At 36.5% G+C, this 20,935-nt stretch overlaps 1 protein-coding gene and 1 pseudogene across 8 annotated transcripts in view; one reads left to right on the top strand and one right to left on the bottom strand.

Annotated features, from left to right (window-relative positions):
• Positions 1-20,935, top strand: part of LOC111017796 (5'-3' exonuclease family protein) — a 60,950-nt gene that overhangs the window by 35,214 nt on the left and 4,801 nt on the right. For 5 of the 8 annotated variants that reach the window (XM_088122584.1, XM_088122580.1, XM_022293665.2 and 2 more), the window contains 6 exons: positions 5,301-5,428; positions 5,719-5,787; positions 5,940-6,025; positions 15,422-15,531; positions 17,286-17,336; positions 18,220-18,278. In XM_088122584.1, coding sequence (XP_087978710.1) covers positions 5,301-5,428; positions 5,719-5,787; positions 5,940-6,025; positions 15,422-15,531; positions 17,286-17,336; positions 18,220-18,278 — 503 coding nt within the window. Of the gene's footprint in view, positions 1-5,300; positions 5,429-5,718; positions 5,788-5,939; positions 6,026-10,249; positions 10,324-15,421; positions 15,532-17,285; positions 17,337-18,219; positions 18,279-20,935 lie in introns of all 8 variants that reach the window. The other 3 variants (XM_022293664.2, XM_022293669.2, XM_022293666.2) reach the window with 3 other exon arrangements.
• Positions 10,768-11,584, bottom strand: LOC148213047 (uncharacterized; annotated as a pseudogene).

The following is a 20,935-nucleotide window of genomic DNA, read 5'->3' as shown; positions in this document are numbered from 1 at the left end:
AGTTTTTAATTTTTCTTAATTATTTAAGTTAAACTTTATTTGCACATTAAATGGTTGTACAAATATTTGCATCTATAGTATTTTATTTTTTACTAAAATTACTATAGATAATATTTATTTATTATTTTATTTAGTGCACCTCGCTTCAGTCGGGCATTGCCTTTTTATCGCCTCTCGCCTCAAGGTGATCAAAGGACTTGTAGCCTTGAGGTGTGTCTTGCACCTTGAAAACACTGGATACGACATAAACAATGAGGATGGTGATCTTACCTTGAGAGTGCCTATAGAACATTGTGTGATCGGTTTGAGCTTGGGTATACCCTTGTTTACAAACAACCTTTGAAAATTGCTCGAACCACGCACGTGGGGATTGTTTTAAACCATAGAGAGATTTCTTCAGCTTACACACCTTTCCATCATACTTATCAATGCCAAATCCAATAGAGATCCATGTACACCTCTTATTCCAAATCTCCATTGAGGAATGCATTCTTGACATTCAGTTGTTGTAGTTTCCAATCCAGATTTGCAGCAAGGGACAAGAGGACACGAACTATGTTTAGTTTTGCAACGGGTGCAAATGTCTTTTGATAGTTTGCCCTAAAAGTCTGAGAGTATCCTTTGGCCACCTATCTTGCTTTATACCTTTCAATGACCCCATAAACCTTATATTTGACAGTAAAGATCCATCGACATTCTACCGTTAATTTATCTTGAGGACGATCAACTAATGTCCACCTATCATTAAGCATCAAAGCCTTCATTTCATTATCTACTGCATTTTTCCACTTGGCATGGATCACTCATAGCCTCTTGATGGATTTTGGTACCTCATTGGCTTCTAGATTGAGAGCCAAGGTTTGAACTGCGAGATAAATGACTATAACCAACATATCGAGCAATTGGATGCTGAGTACACGAGCTCACAACCTTCTTAAGTGTAATAGGGAGATCAAGATCATTAGTATTATCTGGAGGCACAAGAGTAGATTCTTTAGTACCTAAAGACGAGATCGATTCATGACTTTGCTGTTGAGGCTGTGGTGGCTCCACTCCTCTTTGAACCGTTTGTCGCCGAGAATAAACTAGAGTCTCAGGTTGCTTGTCACTTCGATTTGGGTTGGGTTGATCATCTTCAATTAAAGGAAATAATAGGAACTGATTCTTCTGTTTGAGTCATTGGGGCGATCGGGATAGGTATTTTTGGTTGAGGAAACTCGGTATTTAGATCGTCAATCTCAGGTATTTTTGATTAAGGGAACTCAATTCTAGTATTTAGATCGTCAATCTCCCAGAAATTTCTATCAAGATTACTTGCTACGGCTCAGTCTCCCCTGAGGGGAATTTAGGGATAAAAAAAGATTTAAGACTAAAAAAATGTGATCCATGGTAGTGTAAAATTTATTGGTGGCTGGACAATATCTGATTTGAATATGTTGGAGATTCATATCATTCTCCAACATATTCAAATCAATAACATTTATAGCCTTTTTGAGTAGGAGAGTAACAAATGAAGACACTTTCTGGCTTTTGGCTCCAATTTGTGACGTTCATAATCATAACATGAGTAAACATAGTACATCCAAATGTTTTGATGGGAATTGTGAGGATAAATCGAATTTGAGGATAGATAGTGAGTAATATTTCTAATGGAGTGTTAAATTTCAGAGCACGAGAGGGCATCCGATTAATGAGATAACAAGTAGTAGGGACAGAATCACCTCAAAAATGGTTAGGAACAGAATGAGTGAACATGAGGACATGGGAGTTTCTAAAAGATGTCTATTTTTCCTTTCAGCTATACCATTTTGTTGGGGATAATGACAGAGGAACTTTGGTGAATGATTCCATTTTGAGACAAAAAAGTAGCCAATGTTTGATTAAAATATTTTGTCCCCTTATTTGTGTATTTGTGCGAAGAATTTTGATTCTCGTACTGAATTGATTATGAATGAGGGAATGAAACTGTTGAAAGATTGATGCAGTTTCTAATTTTTCTTTAAGTAAATAGACCGAACAAACTCTAGTATGGTCATCAGTGAAGGTAAAGAACAACATCTAGCAAACATAGTTTTGATGCGAGACGACCCCCATAAGTCACTATGAATCATTGTGAATAGAGTGGATGGTATATACTCAACAGCAGGATAAGACGTACGAGAGTGTTTTGCAAGTTGACATACTTCGCAAGTAAAAAGGTCGTCTTTGTGGAAAAGAGAAGGATATAAATGTTTAAGATACTGAAAGCTCAGGTGCCCTAAACGGCAATGTAAAAGCAGAATCTGTTGTTCTCTAGAAGTTTACTTTGGAAAACTTGTTTATTTATTAGATTTGGTTCTTTGAAATAGTAGAGCTCTTCAAAGCCATCAGCTCTACCAATCGTCGTTCCCATTATCAAGTCTTGAAAAAAACACTTCGAGTCAGTGTACAAGACCTGACACTTTAAATCATGAGTCAACTTTTGAACAGAAACTAGATTGCAACATAATTTAGGCACATGGAGTATTGAGTGCAATGTAGTATTCCGGCTAAGAACAACAGAACCAAAGTCCTTAATAATGGCCAATGACCCATCTGCAAGCTTGACATGTGTCTGAATCGGGTTCGGTGAGTACATGGTAAAGATATCATGAAAAGCGATCATATGATTAGTTGCACCCGAATCTAAGATCCACTAATTAGAATGCCGTTGACTTGTTGAAGCTACACCAAAATACCTTATTGTGCCATGAAACTTGAAGGAGTAGACTCAACCGGCAATGTTAAGAGGCGGTAGAGCGGTTCAAGTTGTGCCTTCAAAAATGGAGGGAGAGAGGTGGTCAGTTCTTGGGAGTTTGACACACTAAGGCCCACTTGATAGCCGAAGGAGCTGGTTCGAGAAGGTGGAGTATTTGTGGTCAGAGGAGGCTGATAATCTCTTGATAAATTCTTTCATTGGGGACAACCATGGAGTTCCCAACACCAATCTTTTGTATGGTTTGTGCGCTTACAGTGATCACACCATAGGTTGTTTCGACGAGAAGATCGAGATGGAGGTGGTGGGGGGCCTCGTGACGCCAGAGTTGATGATTCCGATGAGAGGTACGTAGGTTTTGCGGGTGTATCATCCATCATCATGCGTTTGCGGCTTAACTTGCAGCTGACTTCTACAAAGATTTCATCAATGGTTGGGATTGGCTTTGTGGCAAGTAAGTAGCCACGCACATCATCTAATTCCGGACGAAGACCTATTCATTCCTTCTTGATGTGTTTGCAGAAGGGTTCAGCATCTTCAAGTTCTTCCATTCGAAATTGAGACATAGATTAAGGTCAGCCCACAACCGACGTAATGAGCTATAGTATTGGGTGACATCGGATTTACCTTGTCGTAGGGAGCGTGTCTTATTGCGTAATTCGAACAATTGAGTAGAGTTATCAAAATCAGCAAAGGCAGTAGTGACCCTTTGCTGTTAAGTAGAAGAGGAATGATTCTTTAATGTCGTCCTCCTCCATCGAGTTAATGAGCCATGCCATGATCATTGAGTTTTTAGCATCTCACACGGAAAAAGAAGATAGTGGGTAGTTTTGAGAAGGATCCCGAGAAAAAGAATGTTGATAATTTGGAAGGTTTCTGTCTCAACGAGCTACTACGTCAAAATTTATTGGGATTTGATTTAGTTTGATCACTTTATCGTTGTTTTGATGAGTTAAAAAGGGCTTTTTCGGTTGGAGTATTTTTGAACCACAAGAAGAAGCGAGTTTCTATTTTGAGGATTGTTCACAGCCTTCTAACTCCACGGCTTTTAAACTTGAGGACGAGTGTTATCTTTTGGGTCGGGGAAATTGATGTAGGTAGTTGGCTGTTAATATAGCCTTTATTGTGTATTTAGCTTAGCTGCAGCATTTATGTAGCTAGCTTTTAGCTTTTGATTTTATTGCACAGTAACTGTAGTTACTGTTTTAGAGTTTAAGAGTTTAAGTGAGAAACCTCTGTAAATAGGTTTCATCCTCATTAATGAAAGATAGATTGAATTATTCTCAAAACTTTGTGCAAGATTGCATCAACTCTTGTCTCCTAACTTTTCTTTCACCTACAAACCCTCATCTACATCTATATGGTGAAGCAATGATTTCGGCCTTTGTAACCCACATTCTCCAATTTTCCACTATTTATGTCCTTGAAAATACCACTTTTATTAGACTTCTGTTTATTTTTTTGATTTACTATCGATTCTGGTCGTAGACAGAATGTTGTTAGGAAAGTTTTACGTTAGGAAGATTTTCTTTTTGGGTGTGTAATTAGTTGCTTATTTCTAGTTTGTACTAGGTAGATGTTATCATTCCTGACGTGGTTGTTCCTTATATTTTTTTTAAATGTCAAAGATGGTTCTGTAAGAATCAGCTTGTACATTCTCTATAAGTTATGAAAAATTATGAAGCAATATGTGCCAGTGTACTATGTAAGAGCCTTTTTTTGTTTTTTCTTATGAACTTGAATCCCTCCTCAAGCCGACAACCAACTTTATTCTTAGTTAAGAATGTTAGACATGAAAGAAAGAAACAATGAAGGAACCACATGTATGCAAATCATAAAGGGTTGAGCCCCATTTCAAGGGATCTAAAATTTTGGTATGGTCGGTTTGAGGTGGCTAAACTAAAAACTTCTCAATGGTGTTCCTTTTCTGAATTATTTTCGAATTTCTCATTGTTGGGAGGTCTTTATAACTTCTTAGGTTTCTTTATAACTCCTTAGTTTTGTTTTGTTTTGTTTTTTTTTCTCTCGAAGTTTGTATCTTTGAACATGTATTTCTTTTCATTAATTCAAAAGTTTCGTTTCTTGTTAAAAAAAAAAAAAAGTGCATCTTCACAGCCACCATTAAGATACCTAATTGACAAAAAGATTGTGCAATAGATAAAGTCACCCTCCCTTTGGGGCTTGATCATGTGAGCCCATCATTATGAAAAGGAAAGTTTGGATATCAGTAATCAATGTGGTTGTTGAAAGGTCATGCCTTTTTGTAATGTTACCTCCACTAATTTCTGTTCATTAAGTTGTTGAGATTCTGAACGCTACACCATCTGGAACTACGCAATCCAAGAAGACCGATGTTCAACTCAACCTAGAAAGCCTTGTTGACTTTCAAGGAATTTCATCTTTCTTAGTGAAAGTTCTGTTTCTTGTTCATGAAGCAACAAATTAATGGCAAAATATTTTTTAATATTTAAGAATCTGTATTTTTATTTAAATCTATTTGTATGAAGAACCTATTAATTCAAAGTAATTATCAAGCTAAATTGCACTATCTTCTGTATCTGCATAGGATCAACTTTTCGTCACAATATTTACCCAGCATACAAGAGTAACAGGCCACCTACACCTGATACCATAGTTCAGGGGCTCCAATACCTTAAGGCATCCATAAAGTCTATGTCCGTTAAGGTGATTGAGGTAATTAGTACATTAATTTTTCTATGGTTTATTAGATTGCTTCCATTTTCTCTAGACTTTTATTTTATGGAGTTCTGTGTCTTTGTTTTTCCGTTGAGGGATGTAAGATTTACATTTAGCTTTTTTCTAGCAGCTCCTAGATGAAGTCATTTGTTTATTTTTCCTACAATTTGTTCAACCACTTGACTGTGCTACTCATAGCATCTTTTTGAATTTTTCATGTTTATTGTTTATTTGACAAATTAGCCTTTTATTCTCTGATGGTTGACTTTTATTAGACTCAATGATAGGTACCTGGAGTGGAAGCTGATGATGTAATTGGCACATTGGCTTTGAGAAGTGTTGCCACTGGGTGTAAGGTGATACACTGACTAGATATTTCAAAATGACATATCGGTCATTTTGAAATTTGGGTCATTTTGAAATTTATTTTACATGCTTGCCAAAATTGTACTATGTTTTGGTGATATATTTGATCATCCACTACTTTCTTCCATTGAGTGTCAAACAGGTTCGTGTTGTCTCTCCAGACAAAGACTTCTTCCAGATTCTCTCTCCTTCATTACGTCTCTTACGAATAGCTCCACGCGGGTTTGAGTAAGAACATATGGATTACTTGCTTCTTAATTAAAAATAACTCACCAACTTTATAAAAGAATTAGTATTTTATGTGACACTTTTCTGTCATTTATATTACTCTCCTTACTGGGCTGAATGGGTTGAGTGGTGATTTAATAGGTGAGTGGTGATTTAATAGGTGGGAAATCTTATAGCATTTTGAATAATCAATTCTTTATTTAAAGAAAAATTTTAAAAACACTCGCTCCTCTCTCCTTATAGGTTTTTCTTCCATCATTATTTTCCTAGGCAAGTATTTTTTTTTTTTTTTGGATCAAGATATGAAATTTTCATCAATTAAGGAAAATAAACAATACAAGTTCAAAGATACAAACTCCGATAGGAGGAAAAAGAGAATTGAGATAACAAAAATCAATGGAAAAAAAAGGAAAAGAGCAAAGAACTACAAAGAGAAAATAAAAGCACTCCAAGAATCACAAATGGAGCCTGAATAATAATCCTTGAATGAGATGAAAGAGAACACCACGAGAGGCTTTAAATTTTCCCAATTCAAAGCATTCCCACCCAATTCTTGCTCCAATCCTGAAAGGTTTTTTGATTCTTTTCAAACCATAATTCTTACAAATTCGACTGCATTAATCCAGATCAAGCGAGCCTTCGAGGAAAGAATAGGACCATGCAAAAGTTGCAACAGATTACTTTTGGGGTCTTTTGAAAAACCCAAAGAACATTGAATAGAGAGAAGATCAACCACCAACGGTTCAATGCATAAGAGAAATAACGAATGAGCTCGAGATTCACTGTGAGATGAACACAATGCAAAAAGAAAGCTATTGAGCGGAGTTGAGAAGCTTCCTTTGAAGGATATTGGAGGTATTCAAATTGCCTTGCAATAATATCTAAACAAATACAAAATTCTCAATCTTCGTTAATGAAAGACCAAGAGGTAGAATCAAAGCTTCAAGTGGTTTGAGACAAGGCGATCCTATCTCTCCTTTCCTTTTCTTACTAATAAGTGATGTTCTGAGCAGCTTAATAGAGAACATTCATGATAAGGAAGTTTTTGAGGGGTTCACTATGGGAAGAGACTCAGTGCATGTTTCTCTCATGCAGTTTGCGGATGATACTTTGCTTTTTTGCAAAGATAAAAAGGAGATGTTAAAAATCCTGTTTGAGACTATTAAGGCCTTTTAGTGGCTTTCTGAAATGAAGATAAATTGGGAGAAGTCTTCATTGAGTGGTGTCAACATAGAAGACCAAAGAGATGAACAGACTGCGAAGAATCTCAATTGCAAAGCCGAAAAGTTGCCAATTTTGTATCTAGGTTTGCCCTTGGGAGGAAATCCTAAGAATGCTGATTTTTTGTCCCCTGTACAAGAAAGAATCTTTAAGAAACTTGATAGGTGGAAGAGATATCAGATTTCAAAGGGCAGTAGACTGACTTTGTGTAATTCTGTTCTTGCTAGTATTCCTCTATACTACCTATCTCTATTTCATCTGCCTGTGATGATTAGCATTGGAAAAAATCCTGAGGATTTTCTTATGGGGAGACTACTTAAATGGCTCATTGAAACATTTAGTCCGGTGGGATCTTTCTTCTCTTCCTTGTGATGCAGGTGGTTTGGGAGTTGGTAACCTCTTAAAGAAGAACAGAGCACTTTTAGCTAAATGGGATTGGCGATTTAGCAATGAGCCATTAGCTTTGTGGCGTTTGGTAGTGGAGAGTATTTATGGTACTAACGATTGTGGTTGCAATGTGGCAGTGAAGAAATATGGTGGTTCAGCATCAAGAAACAGTGGTTTTTGGTGGAAGAGTTCACTAATTTTATAGTTGGGAACGACAAAAGAGTTCTATTTTGGCACCATTTGTGGTTAGGGTCATCCTTGTTAAAAGTAAGATTTCCTTCCATTTTCAACCAACCTTTCCTCATCTCTTCTAATCACTATTTCTGAAGCTCGGGATAGAAATTCATCTTCATGACACTGGAAACGAGGAGATCTTTGAAAGATGTGGAAGTTAGGAGATCTTTGAAAGGCGAGGAAACTAACGATTTTTGGCTCTCTTGGATTGGCTTTCTACAGTTGTTCCTAGTAAGGATGACGATGTTAGGCGTTGGACCTTGCATTCCTTGGGGTTATTCTTTGTAAGTTATTTGTGCAAAATTAATGATGCCACTTCTAAATTCCCAAGGGATTATAGACATAGTCCGTTCCTTTGGAATTCAGGAAGTTCAAAAAAGTCAGTTTCTTGGCTTGGATTCTGCTCAGCGGGAAGGTTAATTCAGTAGAAGTACTCCAAAAAAAGGCTACCTAATATGGCTTTACAGCCTTCTATGTGTTTCCTATGTGTTGTTCATAGCGAAAATCAGAGGCATATTTTTTTTCTTTGTCCTTTTGTGGCTGCCTGCTGGAGATTTCTTCTTAATATTTTCAACATCTCATGGGTTTTTGATTCGGATAACTCCACAAATGTCTACCAGCTGCTCAACGGGAAGGTTAATTCCGTAGAAGTACTCCAAGAAAAGGCTAGCTAATATGGGTTAACAGCCTTGTATGTGTGTCCTATGTGCTGCTCATAGTGAAAATCAGAGGCATATTTGTTAATTGATAAGGAAAAATAAGTCTTTCTTACTCTCAAACAATTGATACAAGACTATAAATAGCAGCTACAAAAAGAAAAGAAAACGAAAGCCTACCTATTAGGATAAGAAACGCTTACCTATTAGAATAAGGAAGCCCCTATTAAATCCTAAATACAATAGAAAAATAAAAGAATATAATTTAACACTCCTCTCAAGTTGGTGAATGAATATTCTCCATTCCCAGCTTGTTAACCAAGTGATCAAAGTTGTTGTTGTTCAATTCTTTCGTAAGGAGATCTGCTATTTGATTATTTGCTGGCATAAATTGAGTACATATGAGACTGTTGTCTAAATTTTCTTTTATGAAGTGTCTTTAAACCTCAATATACTTTGTTCTATCATGTTGAACTGGATTATGTGCAATACTGATCGCAGACTTATTATTACAGTAAGGTTTCGTAGGTCCCTCCCATGAAATTTTTAAATCTTTTAAAATAATATTTATCAGAGTAATTCGCAAATGCCCAATGCCATTGCTCTAAATTCTACTTCTAAACTCAATCTTGCAACTACATTCTACCTTTTTACTTTTCTATGTTACTAGGTTTCCACCTAATAAAGTGCAATAGTCAGAAGTTTATTTCCTACTGTCTATCGATCCTGCTTAATCTGTATCTGTATGAATTTCTAGATTGATTTTCTCGCCTTTCTTAAACAACAATCCTCTTCCAATGAAGTTTTTCAAATAGTGAAGTATTCGTACACTGCTTGAAGATGAACTTCTTTTAGACTATGCATAAATTGACTTACCCCAGTTACCACTCCTACAGCATACGCAATATCTGGTCTTGTATGAGAAAGATATATTAACTTTCCAACTAGCTTCTGGTAAGTTTCTTTATTTATTGGAGGACTCTCTTCAGTTTCACATAATCTATGGTTTTAATCAATCAGAGTTCCCATTGGTGTGCTACCAAGCTTTCCTATTTTAGAAAGTAAGTAAATCACATATTTCTGTTGTGATAAAAATATGCTCGATTTAGAATAGGCGACTTCTATCCCAAGAAAATATTTAAGCTTTTCCAGTTCTTTACTTCAAACTCTTTGATTAAGCAATTTCTCAGTTTATCTGGTTCATTATGATCATTGCTTGTAACAATAATATCTTCGACATAAACAATCAGCACTGTTAATCCCCCTGCAACAAATTTTTTTATAAATAATGTGTAATCTCCTTGACTTTGTTTATAGCCTATCTTCCTCATAACATGAGAAAATCTACCAAATCATGTCCTAGGAGATTGGTGGAATTTCTATATAAATTTCCTCTTCAAAATCACCATGCAAAAAAACATTTTTTACATCATATTGTAACATGTCCCATCCACGATAAGCACAAATGGCACGAAGAACTCGAACTCGAGCTTCGAGCCTAGGAAGCACGAACACTCCATTTTAGGTGGAGTGTTCGTGTTGGACACCGACATGTCTGGACACGCTCCGAACACGTGTTTGAGTCTTTGACACGCCTATTTGCATGTCCTCTTTTCTTTTTTTTTCTTTTTTTTTTGGTTAAATAAAATAATATATTTAACCATAGCTTTTTTTTTTTTTATCATTTTGCGGCTGCCTGCTGGAAATTTCTTCTCAATATTTTCAGCATCTCATGGGTTTTTGATTCAGATAACTCTAGGAATGTCTACCAGCTGCTGTTTGGTTTAAAGTTATCTAGAGGTATCCAAAAATTACCTTCAGAACTGGATTCTTTCCCTTTAAGAGAATTTTCGATAAAAAAAGGTTATGTTCTAGAAAGACACAATGAGTTTCAAAAAAAGGTGGCATGACAGTTAGAATTCCAAGAAATTTTACTAATAGATAAAAGGTTGCATGCTAATTTAGGAACATGTAAAACAAATTTTAAGATAATAGTTTCTGTTAATTGAATAGTTCATTTTCTTGCAATAGAAGAGAAACTAATATTTGCTATTCGAATTTTTTCATTGCAATAAGTAGGAGAGTAAGACTGAAAAAGTTGAGAGGAACTAGTCATATGATCGGAAGCTCTGGAATCAATAATGCATGGAGATGAATTAAGGCATGCTAAGGCATGGGGATAATTACTTGATTATGCCAAAGAAACACTAGGATTACCAGATGATGAATTAGTTTTTAGCAACTTCAGGAGTGGATCAACTTGCTTTTACTGAACTGGTAAGAGTCAACATTATTTGCCATGGAAGAAGACAACTGGCTGCCACCACTCCTCTCTCCTGTTTTATGACTCTTCCAATTAGCTAGTTTTCCATGAAGCTTCCAGCAAGTTTAACGGGTGTGTCAAGATTTATTACAATAATCACACCATATGCGAGATTTCTCATTCCCCTTACTTTAATAATTTAGCGCCTTATTAGCAATTGCTCCAGTCCCTAATGCAAAGTCTTCAACAGTGTTGCTTGCACTTTTATTACCAAGCATAACATTCCAACGACTTTCTTCACGTCGAACTTTAGAAAAGACCTCACCAATCGTTGGAAGTGGTTGTTTACCAATAATTTTTCCTCTAACCTCGTTAAATTCCACATTCAGGCCAACAAGAAATTTGTAAATTCGACCTTCTTCTACAATTTTCAGATAAAGTTTTGAGCCAGCTCAGCATTTCTACTCATGAGTATCAAAAAGGTCAAATTCTTGCCAAATTCTTGTTAAATAGTTAAAATATTTCGTAACTGTATCTATTCCTTGTCGAATTTCACTCAATTTTAGGGTTAATTAAAGTACCAATGATCGATTCCCCAAATCAGAGATTCCATCCTATAATGGATTCCTTTGCAGTGGAATAACATATATAGTTGACACTGGTCTCGTCATCCCTAGAATTCACTAACCAAGTCATTACCATGGAATTTTCAGTGTCCCACGTAGTAAATGAAGGGTCTTCTGCGACTGATTCTTTTTTATCTCCAGTAATATAAGCCAATTTTGTCTTGCCTACTGTTAGAGTATTTATTAGTATATTTTATATTATTATATTACATTCTTATTCCTATTATGTTTAGGAATTTTTATATTATAAATAGGTTTGTACCAAGCAATTAATTTTCAATGAAATCATATTTTGTTATTCTCCCCTAAAAGTTAACATGGTATTTGGGTAGGTTCTCTCTAAAACTTTTTGAATTTTAGGATTTTGTACCCATTAGGGTTTGAAATTTGGAACGCTTTCTTGCAAGTGTCCATTGGTACCAAACTCACTGCAGTACCACCGACGCTCGTTGTTGCCGCCGCTGATTTAATTTTCGGTTAGATCTGTCAGTTGTCGTTTGCCTCCGCCCCACATCGTTGCAGTCAATTCAGATCTGGTCAAGTCTCCACCATCGGTCGAAAGTCTCGGTGCATCGGAGAAGAAGACGTCCACTATCATCGGAGAAGAAGAGGTCCGTCGTCGCCGAAGAAGAAGTGATCTGCTGTGGTCGGAATAGTAGGAGAAAATCTGATCGTTGGGTTTGTTGTCCACAACTTTCCTTCTAAGACGCCATCATGGGTACTGTTGGGTTGCCTCATCGCAAAAAAAATAAAAATAAAAAGTAAAAAATTTGGGTGTTATTATTTTAGGGTTTGCTTTAGATTTCAGTCGGTTCGGTTCAATTGGTCTTGTCTATCCGGTTCAGTTAAGCTGATTTGTTTGGTTCTGTTCGGTTGGTTTGGTCTGGTTTTGTCTTTTGGTTTGAATCATTGTTTATTTGTTATGGCTGAGAAGAAATCAATTGTTACATTAAGGCTCTTGCTGTTTCAAGGAGATGTCTATTTTTCCGTTCTGCAAGTCCATTTTGAGATGGAGTATCGATACAAGAGGATTGAGGAAGAATACCATGATCTTCTAAATAGGAGCCAAGGACACTGGAGAAGTATTCTTTAACATTATTACTTCGGAATACTTTAAGAGAACCACTAAACTTAGTTCGAATTTCAGTATGAAAGTTACAAAAATGAGCTAACAAAAATGAGAAAGTAGCTCAGAACGATTTTTCATTAAATATAACCAAGTTACGTGAGAAAAAATTATCGACAAATGTAACAAACGACCGAAATTCACTTTTGGATTCAATAAGACAAGGACCCCAAAATGGAGTCAATAGGACAAACATCAGAATGAACTAACTCAAAAGGAGTACTAGCTCGTTTCTTGACTCTAGGATATGAACTTAGATGGTGAAATTTAGCAAATTGACAAGACTCGCGGTCTAAAGAGGACAAATTGCGAAATTAAGGACGGAGATTCATCAACACTAAGAGAGATGGATGACCCAAACGACAATGTTCTTCTAAAGGAGATGGCATTCTAGTGCATATGATGGCAGTAGGGAGTTGGGTATCAAATATGTAAAGACCTCCAGATCCACACCCTCTACCAATAGTTCTCTTTGTCGTAAGATCCTGAAATACATTTTAACCAGAGAAGAATAAAACACAACAATTGAGATCACGAGTAAATCTACTAACATAAATTAAATTAAAATAGAACTGTGGTAAATTTAAAACAGAGGTCAACAAAAGAGATTTGGAAAGACGGACTATGCTAGATCCAAGAACAAAAAAAGTGGTGTCATCCGCTAGAGTAACATCAAGAAAAGGCGTAGATGGTAAAAAGGTAGCAAATAAATTTAGATTACCTGACATATGATTTGTAGCACCAGAGTCAATGACTCGTTTTGACGCAGAGGAAAGAAGACATTTACTGGTGTTACCTGACTCAGCGATGAAGATTAGAGAACGATACCGTCAATGACTTTTTATATTGTTGGAACTTAGCAAACTCTTTCGTAGGAATCGAGCATGTAGAGATTGATTTCTTCTTAGCCATAGCAAACAGACGAACTGATTCAAACTAAAGACAAAACGAGATCAAACCAACCGAACAGAACCAAACAAACCAACTTAATTGAACTGGCTAAACTAGGCCAAAATGACCCAAGCAATTGTTTCAGAATTGAAAAATCCTCACAACACACGACGGCTAACGAAGACACCACCCTGCGACAAAGATACAACGACAGCTAATAGCGACTCGCGACGGCTGACGGCGACGTGTGGTGGTTGACGATGAAGCACGGTGAAGAGACCACGACAAGAGTAGACGATGAACACTTGCAACACAAACCCAAATCTTAATGCAACAGCAACAGACAATGACAGCGGCTGCGACAGGAGCAGGCGACGGTAGTATATCGAGTAAGGATACCAATGAACACTTGCAAGAAAGTGTTCCAAACTTCAAACCCTAATGGGCACAAAACCCTAAGATTCAAAAAATTTTAGAGGGAACCTAAAGCTCTGATACCACTTGTTAAGGATAACTGTACCCCTCGTACCTTGAGTATCTCCACAATGGTATGATATTGTCTGCTTTGTGCACAACCCTCACGGTTTTGCTTTTGGTTTCACCGATAAGGCCTCATTCCAATGGAGATAATTGTCCTCTCTTATATACCCATGATCATTCCCTTCCGACCTCTTGTTAAGGACAACGGTACTCCTCATACCCAGAGTATCTCCACAATTGTATGATATTGTCTGCTTTGGGCATAACCCTCATGACTTTGGTTTTGGTTTCACTCAAAAGGCCTCATTCCAATGGAGATAATAGTCCTCTCTTATATATCTATGAGCATTCCCTTCCTTACCCAATGTGGGACTTTGTTTGCATTCTCTTTACAAACCCAACAATCCTCCTCTTGAACAAAGTACCACCGAGCATCCCTTCAAGTAGTCACGCTTCTGTCTACTCTCGGACATGGAACGAGAGCTTTGCTCTTATCCAAGGCTTCCGCCATACTTTGATAGAGCACACCCACAAATTACACCATGACTGCACCTTTCGAGGCTCACCACTTTTTGTTCAACACCCAAGGATTTCATCGATACAGCTACGTTTTAATTCATGGCTCTAACCATGAAGAGACTATGGTTTGAGAGATTCCAATCATTCTATTATTATTATTGAATAATATATATAGATAAATGTACAAGAAAGGCCTAAAAATGTAAAAGGACAATAAAGGACAAACTAGTACAGATTATTACAATAATATAAACTATAGTAATATAAATACTCTAACACCCACTAAAATCAATTGAGGAAGGAATATTAGTTAGATCAACCGTAAGAGTAGTTAACTTAGTATAAACAACTTGAAACAGGGACTTCCCAGAGGAGCGGTTCTTCATTTGGTAGTTATTAGTTTTCAGTGGAGGAGTATCAAATATTTCTTTCAACAGTCTTTTCGGTCTACTTTGTCTAGGCCTTTTAATTTCTATTTTGATCGAACATTTGGTAAGGCCTAGTTTGATTCGAAATCCAAAAACAAGTTTTTAGTACAAGGGATACAAAAGAGATTATTTTTGTTGAACTTAAAAGTGTGTTGGTTGGAAAATTTGAAAACTAAATATTGAAGTAAGAAATTGGCAAAGTGGAAAGGATAGTGAGCTTTAAGAACATAGAAAATAGAAAATGTGTTCGGTCAAATCCTATTAATAAAAATGATACATGCATATATAGATTGTAGATCGAAAAATGTGCATATTGAGAGATAGGATACTTAGAGAGGAGTGAATGGTTACAAAGAAAGAGAAGAGGCTTCGAGAGGTGATGCTTAGAGAGAGAGAGAGGATGTTCAAGTGATATATACCAAATGGAACCTACTAAAACTGTTATATTTTGGGATTTTTTTTTTCTTTTACCTTTTTTTCCTTCCCCGTAAAGCTTCAATTTTTTGATTTAATATATGCTTATTTGGAACATCAACATTTATTGAACTTCATGGTCTATTGCTAGGATGGTTTCTTTTGGGTTGGAGGATTTTGCCGAAAAATATGGAGCTCTAGAACCTTCTCAGTTTGTTGATGTGATCTCTTTAGTCGGTGACAAATCTGATAATATTCCAGGTGATTCATGAATCTCTTTCTAAAAACATATTTCCCTCCTGTGTTAATTTCCTCCCGGTACCCATAAATCCTTGCTGGTACATGTAAAATTTTGTATTTCACATATAGTCACCAGGAGAACTTAGCTTTTTCTAGTATACCTTGGTAGTTTTACTTACCGCTTAATGACTCAACTTCTATGGCTAGTGTTTGAATTTTGACTCTTGAATCCTGATCTAGATTTGAGTTTAGATTTGACTCTTGGCTAGTGTTTGAGTTCGGATTTGAAAGCTTCGTAAATTTGGTGAGCACCAATTACAACTTGATTACAACTTTGATAACCTGGAATTTTCATACCCTAAACTGCTATAATTGGTGTTCTTCATTGAACTCTTTTGGACTTGGCTTTGAACTAGCATGCTTCAGGTCTAATCCACATGCCAAAAATTACACTAGGGCCAAAAGATCATTATAATTAACATGTAATATCATTAATAGAGAATCGATAACTTATACTCCATTCAGTAAAGTTTTTTTTTTTTTTTTTGGATGAGACAAATATTTCATTGATGAGATGATGTTGTGTTTCAGCTTCTCTATAGCACATAATACAGCCATTTAGAGATAAGTCTAGCATTGGAAGTCTTTTCTGAATCCTATCTTGAGTGTTTATAGCTTTACGGCGGTTGAGATATCCATATATTAAGGGTTTCAAAAAACCCGGTAACCGGAAGAACCCGAGCAACCTAACCCAAACATTGGTTTGGTTAGGTAAATTCTCGTTTCGGGTTGGGTTAAAGGTTTTTTTAACCCACCAAATCGGTTCGGTTCTCGGGTTTAGAAAAATAAATTTCGGTCAACCCGAATTGAACCAGTTTTATATATATATATATTTCTAGGTTAAGGCATGGCCGCCTCCTCATTTCCCTCTCCCATCTCATCACTCTCACCTCTCTCCATTAATTTCGCCTCTCTCTCTTTCAATCTCAGTCATTCCCTCTCACTGTTTCATCTTTCTCACCTCTCTCCTTCAATTTCATGTGTCAATTTCTCTCAAACTTTGACCACTCTCAATCTCTCATCTCAATCTCATCTCTCAATCTTCGACGTTTGCCATTAGTCGCCTGTTGCCACAGTCCATCGCCTATTGTCGCATGTCACCGTAGTTCGTTCCAGGCCATTGCCCATAGTCGCGATGTTGCTCGTTGCTGACATTGATTGTAACCGCCAAAGCTCTCATCTCGCCCAAAGAAGCACCTCGTCGTTTGGAGAACCACGCCGTTGCCTATAGCTGCCGGTGTCGCTCATCGCTGCTGTGGCCAGTAATCGCCGAACCTCCCATCTCTTGCACAGAAAGCATGCCTCACCCACAAGAAGATGAAACCCGATGACCCAACCCAACCCAGCCCAAAAACTTTGCTTTGGGTTGGGTTGGCTATATTATTCGGTTCTATTGGTTCTTCGGGTTGGTCCAAAACTCCCCCCTAACCCAACCCAACCCAACATGTGAATACCCCTACCATATATGAATTAAATTTACCCAACCCATCAGCTTAAGCTTTTCGGTTGAGCGGTAGTTTATTCATCCTTAATATGGTATCAGAGCGGGACAACTACTAAGAGAAAGCATGCCTTGTGTTAGTTTAGATCAGGCTAAATTGCTTAAGTAACCATGGACTAAAAATATAGCAGTAGATTGAATTTCTATCTTTTCTAGTTCGTAATTCCTTTTATTGACTAGATAGTGCTTGACGTGCGCATAACTCTAAATGCAGGAGTTGATGGAATTGGAAATGTCAATGCTGTGCAACTTATCACTAGATTTGGTAAGTAGGTTTAAGAGACTAATAAATTCCCTGGTAAATTGACTACAGTGTCATTTTTATTCAATCATATATATGCTTGGTTACCTTCTTATGTTGTGTACTTACTGATGACAGCAAAGATATTTGATTATTATTGAAAATAATGGTAAAGGAGGATACCTGTCTTCTTTGGCTGCCTGTGCAATTGAAGGAAATAATAAATCCTATAAATGAGGAGATAAATTAACCATCCAAATACAAATCCTAAACTATTAAGATTATAAATGAGTATATATCTTCAACACTTGCCTATCTCAAAAAGTCGTGAACATATAAGATGAACAATAAAATGTTTTGGCAAATTGATTGAGATTTCTACTCGGCATCTTTTTCCAAAATGTTGCTTAAACTTGTAATCTTATGTCGTATATTCCCTTTTTCCTTTTTTTTTTTGATTGGAAAGAATAAAAAATATTCACATGAAACAAAATTTAAAGAAATATAAATAGATGAGAAATCCTTTAACTAAATAATAAAAAGGATTTAAAACACTTCCTGAAAAGGCTTTTGAGTGGATTTTGTACTTTTAGGTTGGGTCTGTGGTTCTTTCATTTTTGGAAGTAAAAAACGTTGATCGTAAAATGAAAAAGTATGTTTCCTTGCCAAGAAATACAAACACTTCCTGCAAACGTACAATCAAAATCTAAAGTTTTTCCGTTCTTTGACCAGTAGAAGGTAAAAATTAGAACTGTATGCAATATAAATTGCGTATGATGCATGCCATGCTACTATACTTCTGTGTTCCTTGATTATATTTCCAATATTTATCCTTCTTTCTGTTGTCTCTGGTTCTTGAGCTGTAAGAGTTTGCGTATGGTTATTTACAAATTTTCTCACTGGTCAGGCACGTTAGAAAATTTGTTGCAACATGTTGATCAAGTGGAAGATGAACGTATTAGGAAGGTACTTCTATCAAAGATTAATAGCTAGCTGAACTAAAGAATTTATGAAAACACTTGCTATATATTATTTTGTGTGTATTGGATCAGGTAAGCTGATGCAAGTAATTAATTTTGTTTATTTAGTGTAAACACTAGAGTTTGAGAGAATCCAATGTTATGTATTCTCATTATTAAAGTCTATATACAGACAAATATACAAGGTTGACCTAAACCTATGAGCAGAAGGTAAAGGACAAATTAATAATATTAATACAAGAGAGTATAAAAATAGACTAATATATATGCTCTAGCACTCCCCCTCAAGTTGACATATGTTAATCAAGCCCAGCTTGTTAGAGAGGCAATCTATTCGTGCTCCATTAAATGCTTCAGTAAAGATATCTCCTAACTGCTCTCCAGTCTTCACATATCCTGTAGCCACTAATCCTTGTTGTATTTTCTCATGTACATAATGACAATCAACTTCAATGTGTTTAGTTCGTTCATGAAATACTGGGTTAGATGCAATATGGAGAGCTGTTTGATTATCACACCAAAGTTTCATTGGAGTGGTGATGCCAAATCCCAATTCACTCAGAAGTTGATATATCCATACTAATTCACATACCGATTGTGACATAGCTCTATATTCTGATTCATCACTCGAACACGACACCATATTTTGTTTCTTACTTTTCCAAGAAACTAAATTATCTCCGAAAAATACACAAGATCCTAAGGTTGATCTTCTATCTTCCTTAGAATCTGCCCAATCAGCATCTAAAAAACATTCAATATTAAGATGACCATGATCTTTATATAACAAACCACCTCCAGGAGCACCTTTCAAATACATAAAATATGTTCCAATGCAGCCCAATGACCAGTCGTAGGAGAACTCATAAACTAACTGGATAAGCTATGTCTGGCTTCGTAACTCTAAGGTAATTTAGCTCCCTACTAACCTCCTATACTTCTCAGGATCTTTCAACAACTCCCTTTCCTTTGTAAGTTGTAAATTAGGTATGAATGGGGTACTATGTGGCTTAGCAGCTAACTTTCCTATTTTAGTTAATAGGTCAAGTATATATTTTCTCTGTGATAAGAAAATCCCCTTCTTGCTTCTTATCACCTCAATTCCTAATAAGTATTTCAGCACTTCCAAATCCTTAGTATGGAATTGATTATGAAGAAAAGTTTTGAGTGATAGGATGCCTAATGAATTATTACCAGTAATCACAATATCATCAATATATACAACTAGTAAGATAACACCAGACTCAGATTGTTTATAGAAGACAGAATGGTCCGACTTACTCTTCTTCATTTCAAAGTCCTCAATCACCTGACTGAATTTTCCAAACCATGTTCGTGGACTTTGTTTCAACCCATAAGGATTTTTGAAGACGACATACCATCTCTCCTTGAGCAACAAAACCTGGTGGTTGCTTCATGTACACTTCTTCTTGAAAATCACCATGGAGGAATGCATTTTTAATATCAAGCTAATGTAAGGGCCAATGGTGAATAGATGCCCAGGAAATGAATAACCTGACAGAAGTCAATTTAGCAATCGGAGAAAACTTATCAGAATAATCAATTCCATAAGTCTGCGCATATCCTTTAGCAACAAGACGAGCTTTCAAATGGGCAATTGATCCATCAGGATAAACTTTGACAACAAACACTCATTTCCAACCGATAGGTGTCTTTCCTGCAGGAAGAGACACTAAATCTCATATACCATTGTTATCTAAGGCAGTCATCTCTTCCAACATAGCAGCCCACCAACCAAGATGAGACAAAGCTTCATGTACAATTTTAGGAACAGATACAAACCCAAGGGATGCAAGAAACGAACATGTAGGCGAGGACAAATGGTTATATGAAACAAAAGAAGAAACAGGATAAGTACACTTACGCTTACCTTTTCGAAGAGCAAGGTCATCACTCGTTCCTGGATCCATGGACGAAGAAGCTACTGGTATAGGGTATGAGTTTGTAGGAGGTTGTCGGGGAGAAAAACATGAGTAATAGTTGGGAGAGAAGTATCAAGCACAGAGGGATATGTATTGCAATGAAGCACTTCAGTAGAAGTAAAGACAATGAAATAGACAAGAAAATCATCATCTTCCTGTGAACGCTCCCCTTGATTGGTACTCAAGGATGATGAAAAATGAGTATCTTCAAAGAACGTAACGTCAGGAGAGACAATATATCTATTGAGATCAAGATAACAATATCAATACCCTTTTTGAACACGAGAATAACCAAGGAAAATGCATTTCAATGGCTTGGGGTCCAATTTGGTGAGTTGAGGGCGAACATTTCAAACAAAACAAGTACAACCAAATATTTTAGGTTTAATAGGAAATAAAGGTTGATAAGGTATCTCACCCTTAAGAACTGATGAAGGCATGCGATTAATCAAGAAGCGAGTCGTCGAAACAGCATTGACCCAAATGTATTTTGGAACATGCATTTGAAACATTAAAGACCTTGCTGTTTCGAGAAGATGTCTATTTTTCCTTTCTGCAACTCCATTTTGAGACAGATTATCGACACAAGAGGATTGGTGAAGAATACCATATTCACTCAAATAGGAGCCAAGAGCACCAGAAAAATGTTCTTTAGCATTATCACTTCGTAGAACTTTAAGAGAGCCACCAAATTGAGTTC

The sequence above is a fragment of the Momordica charantia genome, assembly GCF_013281855.1.
Source record: "Momordica charantia cultivar OHB3-1 chromosome 1 unlocalized genomic scaffold, Mcharantia_2.0 BLBB01000001.1, whole genome shotgun sequence".
In the NCBI taxonomy this organism is placed as follows: domain Eukaryota; kingdom Viridiplantae; phylum Streptophyta; class Magnoliopsida; order Cucurbitales; family Cucurbitaceae; genus Momordica; species Momordica charantia.
The sequence above is the reverse complement of the archived record's forward strand: the minus strand, read 5'-3'. Positions and strand labels throughout refer to the sequence as shown.